Source organism: Clupea harengus, chromosome 11, assembly GCF_900700415.2.
Source record: "Clupea harengus chromosome 11, Ch_v2.0.2, whole genome shotgun sequence".
Lineage (NCBI taxonomy): Eukaryota > Metazoa > Chordata > Actinopteri > Clupeiformes > Clupeidae > Clupea > Clupea harengus.
The window spans coordinates 24,951,025-24,958,926 of NC_045162.1; the positions used below are offsets into that span (position 1 = coordinate 24,951,025).

A 7,902-nucleotide genomic window follows, 5' to 3' on the forward strand; every position below is an offset into this window, starting at 1 on the left:
CTCTCATGTTGAGTGATATTCAATCAATCATTGTAAGGATAAAATATTGTAAGGATGCACAGTGAGTGGTGTCTGGGAAAGTAATTGCATTCTGTCTGGATGTTGTAACTATCCTCAGTGGCAATTACTAGGTCTAGATAGCCATTATAGTGTTTTGATGGGCCAGCATTAGCAAAGTTCTCTCTTTTAAATGGGTAGCTCAGTCAATTATAGATAGAAATGTAATAGCAAGCAGCAGTGTGCTTCTTTATTCCTATTATAGGAATGAAGCATAATGTAATGCAATAAAGGGCAAAGCAGTCTTATGCGGTTTCTAATTCTAGCCTGTAATGCATAATAGAAGTCTGTGATATTTCAGAGCCGACACATCTAGAATCCAGGACATAAGAGACCAAAAGGTCCCTTCATTGCAGTGTTACTCAGGCCTTAGTTTAAGAAGAGCAAGTTCTTCAACAGCAACATCTCCCTGCGGTGCCCGCCTGTATACAGTAAACATCGGAATACATGTGATTAACATGAACAAATTCCTTTGTGATCATCTGCGTGTAAATTGTGACAGATTCTGTGTGCTTATAAAGCTCATGCAGGCTTACAGAGAAAAGCCCAAGGATCACAATGTGGCCATTATGAGAAACACAAAGAGGCTATTGAGATCCACAGCATGAGATCAGGGTGAATCCAGAGCTTAGTGGAAAGGTCTTAGAGGTAGTTCCAGAGACAACTCCAATCAGATCTGTACCAAGCCTTTCACTTCTGATAAAGGAGAATATTGAGACACTCACAAAAGTAACTTGGATTGGACATGACATGAGGGAAATGTGATTCAGGCTAAAGACACTGGAATACAAAGACTTGTATTTCAGTGGATATACACCATCATACAGAGTTATGTTTTTAAACTCCAACCGTGATGCAAGCCATGACACTTGCATTTTAAAGAGTATTGCAAAAATGACTTGATAGTAGTCTTTTGATATGGGATGATAAGTTGACACAGACTTTATTATTAAATTACAAATCCTGTAACAAAATATTACGACAAAGCAAAAATCACAGAGAAAAATTATAATTTCTTTTAGTTTTTTTTTAAGTCAAGATGGAAATCTAAAACAAAGGGTCACAATATTGAGAACCGGTGACACATACAAAAAAAAAATAATATATATAAACTGTAACGGATAACGCTGATCTTTTCATACCACCACATCATTCATTTCAGACAAAAACTCACAACAAAAGGGGCAGGAGACAAACAAACCAACCCAACCAAATGAAAAATCATAATAATAATAACAACAATAAAAAAAACAAAAACACATTAAATTCCATCCTGCCAGTAGTGTTTAGAAGCCCTCTCTTATAACATGCACAAGTTATGAGCTAGACTAGCACACGGATGAAATGTCAACACAACACTCCAAGACCATGCTATGGTTATGAAACACCGGTTTAAAATCAGGACTGCGGCCCAAGGGTTCAATGCGTGTTAACTTTAGATCCCTCAAAAGCTCAGAAAAGCTGAAAACTGGATAACACTTTACAGATCACACTGTTAAAATTGTTAAAAGCTACCCGCTCACTTTTTTTAAGGCCTTGCTTATGAATCCAAATGACCTTTTCTTCTGTCAGGGGCATTAGGTGTTAGGCATGATGAACAACGCAAATTATAATAATAAAAGAAAAAAATAATTCTATGACAAACATTTTAGGTCATCATTCACATTCATGGTTTTTAACTCCAGAAACAATTGAATCTACACAAGAAAATCTGGTTCCGGGAGAAGGAGGGGTTCTCATCATCCAATAACACCCAAAACAGGAAGGCCCTTCGGCTGGCAGGACGATGGTTGATGCTGCTGCTGCTGCTGCTGCTGCTGCTGAAGTTGCTGCTGCTGAAGTTGCTGTGATACCGAGTGCAAGGGCTGACTGAGAGGCTCAGTTCCAGTGAAGAGGTCTTTGGTCCCCCCCCAGAGTCTTACACTTCAGTCACTGTACACTGCCCATCAGGCCTTCGGGAGCCCAAGCTACTACCACCGCTGGCAGCCGATGATGCCCCTCCAGGTGGAGAGCGCTCCTCAGGGTTCGGTCTGGGCCGGTGAAGTCTCTGCCTTGGCCAAGCCGCAACCATGGCGGATGCTGCCGCATCTTCCTCCTCCTCCTCCTCCTCGTCCTCCTCAGGAGGCCTCTGTTCATCCTCCTCCTCATCCTCAGTGCTGCTCTCTGGTACGGACTCATCTACCGCAGTATCATGGGAAGAGGACATGTGGGAGGGAGAGGTCTCATCTTCATCATCGTCTTCATCATCGTCTTCCTCCCCCTCCAGGACACCGCCTCTCTCTGGAGCCGGGCTACGGCCAATCCGGAGGTGGACGAAGGCCCTGTCTAATGAGAGGCCGTCGTCTGATGATGAGGAGGAGTGGCCAGAGGGGCTCGTGGGCTGGCCACCAAGGGAGGTAGGTGGTCGGCCAGGGGGTACCAAAACAGGGGCTGCTGTGGCACCGGCGGTGCTGGTCCCTGGCACTCCGGAAGTATCTGCTCCGTCGGCCGAGCTCTCACGCCCTCCTGTTGCGGCAGAGGCGGCGACTGGCTGTGCCACAGCGTCCGAGTCCAACCTCAGCCCTGCAACGCCCTTCTTGGGGATGTCTACGACGTCACGCTTCATCTTACGGCGACGGCCGTGCTCGTTGCGCCGGTACTGCACCATATTCTCCAGGTCAGCCACATACAAGAACCCAGCGATCAGCATCTCTGCTGTCTTCTTACCCTTGGCAAAGGCGTCCTCCAACTCACGGCTGGTGCGCTCGTCGTACTGCCACCATCCATTTCGACCCTCGTAGTACCAGGCATACTCACCTGGTGCCTTGCCGGCCGCTGAGGCCTTTAGCTCTTCCGGTGACAGCAGTGTAGGCCGCTCCAGAAAGTCTTCTGGCACCTCCTGTCTGCACAGGGCACAGCGCTTGCTCTGCCAGGACGCGCCCTTCACACAGAGGAAGCAGAAGATGTGGCGGCAGGGCAGGCGCACCGGGTGCACACAGCTCTGCAGGCAGATGGCACACTCCGGCACAGGCAGGGAGGGAGAGGAGCCGCCCGACCCCGGCAACGAATCACTGCCGCCCTTTCTGCTGGCCAGCAGGCTCGCCGAGTGGTCAACCTCGCCACAGCTAGCCATTCTAACAAGGGGTGGAGGGAAAATGGACTGTCACAGATGAACACACAGCATTACAGCCCTCATCTTAACAAATGTAAAGACAATTTTATAAGTTAATGGTCAAGAAATAAGTTGTCCTGCAAAGTACATAATGTATACTTACTGTGCAGTCCTCTAATATGTCTTTGTCATCAGGGGTAGTATTATTCTATCTTCACTTTTCGGGGTGATTATCTACAGAAGTAAGGACGAAATGAATTTGAATGTTACTTCGCCAGCTAAGTAGCTATCTAGCTAACGTCTTGCTATACAACTTCCTCGTAACACATTAAAATAATTTCTATCTAGACAGGAGGTCATTTTATTTTGTTAAATTGCGATTATACCTCTGATGTAACGTTAGCGTTACATGACAGCATTAAACTTGGCAAGAGCTAGCTAATTGTCAGCGGTGACCAAGTCAAAAACAAATGCACACAACTGCCTAGCTAGGTATCCGCTAGCTGAAACATAATATGCTCGCATTTTAGATAGCATAACATTGCTAGCCAGCTGCGACAAACACAAACAAGCTAACGTTTGAAACATGATGCAGTTTGGCGTTAGACACCCAGTGACTGCTATGTTAAACTACGACTAATGTCATTTTCAAGATAGTGGTTATCCCGAATCATCGAAAGATGCTAGATTGGTCGACAATTCAGTTATCCTCGGCTAGATAAAGTCAGGCCTAGTAACGCCATTTAGCTAGCTATTGTTAGCTAAAGCTGATCATTAGCTACCCAACGGTAAATTAACTATCTACGCCTGTCCTATAAATTTACTACACACTAAATATTAAACGTGTATTAAAGAGATATGACATTACTAACAACATACAGTTTTTTTTTTCAGAGAGACCATGGGATAAGGATAACAAGCGAAGTACCAATGAAAAACCAAACCGATGGACAACAACTGGACCTGTTGTGGGTATTACTGCTAGCAAGCTGTCAGCCCCACAACGATAGAGAGAGACAGCTATGATTAGCTACCATGGACGCCAATCGACAAACAAAACACTGCGACAAATTACAGTACAACAACGATAGTAGCATTATAAAAATCGTACACTGAGATGTTTTCATTTTTAGACTTACTCTGAAAAGATAGCGGTCATCCGTTTCTGGGTGTTTTAGCTATCTGCACAAAATACCACAACGAATTGAGACATACGTAGTTGTTTGTGCGTCACCCCGCCTCGCCTACGTTTCACGTAAACTCAGCGCCAGCTGAGTCTGGTCAAATCATGGGTCAAATCCTGAAAAAAAATGCATGTGTAACAGAAAGAAACATTGGAATACAACAACGTCAGCTGTTTGCCAGGTTGAATGACAATCTGAAATGGGCAAGGATGAAAGTGAAATCTTGCAAATGTAGAAGTGTATCTATCAGTAAGGAAAAACTGTTGGAAGAGAGTTTTTAATATTTATGGTGAGGTGTTTTCCTCTATAGTAGCCTAATGTTAGTTATACACTGGGAAAGATGTTCAATTCCTTGTGCTATTGGTTGGGGACTTCCCAAAGCGACCAATCCTCTCACTGTCACGTGCAAGTATCAATACCAAGTAACCTAACCAATACAACAACTGCCCAACCATAGATCCTGGGCAACAGGATACAACAGCAATGCACAACTGGCTGGTGACAGCTGCAACACGCGTTGCATGTTGTACCTGGGATCCGTAAAGGCCCTCCTTCATAGTACAAATCTCGCAGGCACCATCCTTCATCAGTGTTTCATCGAATTAGGCCCACGACACCTCCTGAAGGCTCAACAGTGGTGTCTGGCTTCCCAGAGCCACTCCACTCCATACTCATGATGGGTTAGAAAACTTGCCTCTAACAGAGACAACAACAGATACACCTCAAAATAGACTTCGACAAGATTTCACGTATCTCAATTTTAGTTCAGGTTAATTCACGACCAAGTAGGCTAGTCTGCGAGTGCCTCAGCCACAACCACTGGCTAACTTTTTCAGCTGCCTCAGACGACTCCTTCAAAGCTCCTTGCTTTTTCACAAACAGACACTCAAATGATTTTAACACCCAGAGAAACCAGTGAATTTTCCAGGCAGGTGGTACAATTCTACTTTGAATGACAGAGCGAGGACAGGAAGAAATTTGAGAGTATCATGGATAAGGCAGCTAGGAAATGGCTTGGGGTACTGTAGTAGAAGTACTGCAGCATTGTATGGAAAAGGAGCTTTAGAGTTACCAGCGACCAGCCTGGTGAAGGCTGGAGATAACTTTATCTAACCTTAGGATCCAGCCGTCAAAAACAACAGTGAAAACAGGGAAGAAGTGGAATTCACAAGAAACCTTTCAACAGGCACAAAACACATTACGGCACACGGATATCACTGGGTAGGTACAGAGTGGAAGAGCAAGGTTTGGATTAGGTGACAGTTGGAAAGTATGGGGTAAGGCTACACTGCCGGAGAGAAGTCAGATGTTAACCAGCTTTGTTCATGAGCAAGAAGAAGAAACTAGACGAGCAGCAGCAGTTTCTCAAGCAAAGTGAGGACAATGGATGAACTGGCATACTGTTGAGAAGAGGAAAATCAGCTGGAGAGAATTGTGGGCTATGGATGCTAACCGCATCAAATCCATTGTTTACTTTATTGAGTTAACCATTCCTTTTGAAGATGCGATTGAGGGAGCCTTTGGAAAGATAGAAGCTATGTGGAACTGGTAGCAGAAGCGAGAGAACGAAGTGGGCAAGCACACTTAAAACCATTGGAGATAGGTGTTAGAGGCTTTGTAGCTAAACCAACCACAACACTTCTGTTGGATTTTGGTTTACCTGCAATTCTATTTAGTTTTAGTTTGTGTTGCATAGTTCATTGTAGTTTTAATTTATTTTTCGTGTTTTAAAACTGTCATTTTTATTTTTATTTCAGTCAACAAAATCTAAATATGACAGCCTCATGAGAAGGGGTCTTTGTCAAAGCAGTCCTCAGTATTCCATCACTTGTTGTTTCACTTGTATACATTTCCCTTTGGTATTTGAAAAAGTTGAAGTTGGCTGCTCTGTGTCTGTCATTTAATTTTTTTAAAGCTGACTAATTGATGAATTTTCACTGATAGATCTACTAACAACAGTAACAACAACATTGAATAATAGCCTTTCAAATAACTATAGTTTGCTGTTTTTGATTACATTTCTTAGGTGTCAAGGAATGCTGACTATGCAATTAATTGTATTCACAATATTTCTGTAATAAAGTGTGACTTCACCCATATTGTCTGTCTATTGTCTGCTCTGAGGGAAGAAATTAGGTCTGTGTGATGGTTTTGTCTCTTATCACATCAAACCTGTCTGGACTCTGATGTCCTTATAGGGGTTGAGGCTTTGAGGCTAATCCCGGGAACCCTGAGGATCTGATTGGCTGCTGAGTTTCAATATAGCTTCTACTAAATAATGTGTTGTGTTTCAATATAGCTTCTACTATATTACGTGTTGTGTTTCGATATAGCTTCTACCAAATAATGTGTTGTGTTTCAATATAGCTTCTACTATATTATGTGTTGGACTTTCCTGTCTTTTTTTGGATGTTATAATAATAACAATAACAACAACAATAATAATAACTTAATTAATTGATACATTATTTCCCAAAGAGAAAGATTGGGGAGAACAGACAGACTAGATTTATCCCTTGGAGCATTTAGTGTATTGATAGGCCTAGCTGCCAATGTCTTTGGTGAAAATATAAAAAAATATTTTGTATAAATAAAATAAAATAAATAAACTGACTAATTGTCAGTATTTGATTGTTCTGCCCAGTTTGAATCTGATGAAATGGGGACATAGCCATAGCCAGTAGTGCAAGCACACCATTATGTCATATGAGCAACACTTACCCATAAGTCCAAAAGATGCATAAACCTGAGTCAGAAAGAGGCAAACACATCAAAATGTAATATATTTTATTTGAAGTACAGGTGCTTTTTGACTTTTGATCAGATGGCTCCAGAAGAACAGATCCTGTGAGTACAGACAGGCAAACCAACACTTTGTTCTGAGGGCACTGAGCAAGAAAACAATCATAAAAACAAAAACGAAACAACCGGTTCTTTTGCCCTATACACATATATACACCAATCCACATGCAGTCAGTAGAGCTTGCTCTCACCCACAGGCAATGTCCAAGATGCCGGCAAGCATGCTCACTTTTAATTTAATCAAGAAAGAAGTATTGACGTTCTATCGATGTTCTACATAAAACCTACATTCAAACCATGGCGCGATGCTGTACCGGGGCAGGGTGGTGGGAGTTGGGTAGGGTCTATTTTTTTATTTATTTTTAGATAACAGATTCACCAAACACAACATCGTCCTGACACAACAAAAGACACACACAGTTCCCACACAGTTCCTCCTATCTGGCAGCCGTCTCCTCTGTCCCATCACTAATGCAGCCAACAGCATATTCATTTCAAAGGTCTCTAATTCGCTGTTAGAACATCTCAGGGGGGGGTGTGGCCTGGGGTTTAGGTCAACCCAAGTGTTCGTGGTGGACCCATGTCTGTCATCATGTACCATGATGCCCCTTTCCCTCTCTTGTGCATATACAGTATATATTTAAATTATACAGGTAGCAGCAGCGCCCCCTAAGCAAGGGGATAAGGGGGCGAGAGGCGAGGGGGTGGGGGCTTGAGGGGGATCCAGGGCCCTCTACTGCCCAGGGTCTCCATCCACAGAGATAGGGC

The 7,902-nt window shown here is 43.3% G+C and overlaps 2 protein-coding genes across 3 annotated transcripts in view; both read right to left on the reverse strand.

Moving 5' to 3' along the window:
• Nucleotides 1-974: 974 nt before the first annotated feature.
• Nucleotides 975-4,505, reverse strand: rnf146 (ring finger protein 146). 2 transcript variants are annotated; one of them, XM_012837474.3, is made up of 3 exons: nt 4,288-4,505; nt 3,312-3,382; nt 975-3,170 (listed from the first exon to the last, which is right to left on the reverse strand). In XM_012837474.3, the coding sequence occupies exon 3, from the start codon at nt 3,167-3,169 to the stop codon at nt 1,976-1,978; it is 1,194 nt and encodes a 397-aa protein (XP_012692928.1). In that variant the 5' UTR covers nt 3,170; nt 3,312-3,382; nt 4,288-4,505; the 3' UTR covers nt 975-1,975. The 2 variants fall into 2 exon arrangements, with proteins under 2 accessions (XP_012692928.1, XP_042565094.1); XM_042709160.1 differs by lacking the exon at nt 4,288-4,505 and adding an exon at nt 4,028-4,046.
• A 2,597-nt stretch (nt 4,506-7,102) lies between these two features.
• rspo3 (R-spondin 3) overlaps nt 7,103-7,902 on the reverse strand; it is a 14,966-nt gene continuing 14,166 nt past the window's right edge. The window contains exon 6 of the mRNA XM_031576760.2: nt 7,103-7,902. This exon is cut by the window's right edge and continues 186 nt beyond it. Coding sequence (XP_031432620.1) covers nt 7,868-7,902 — 35 coding nt within the window. The 3' untranslated portion in view covers nt 7,103-7,867.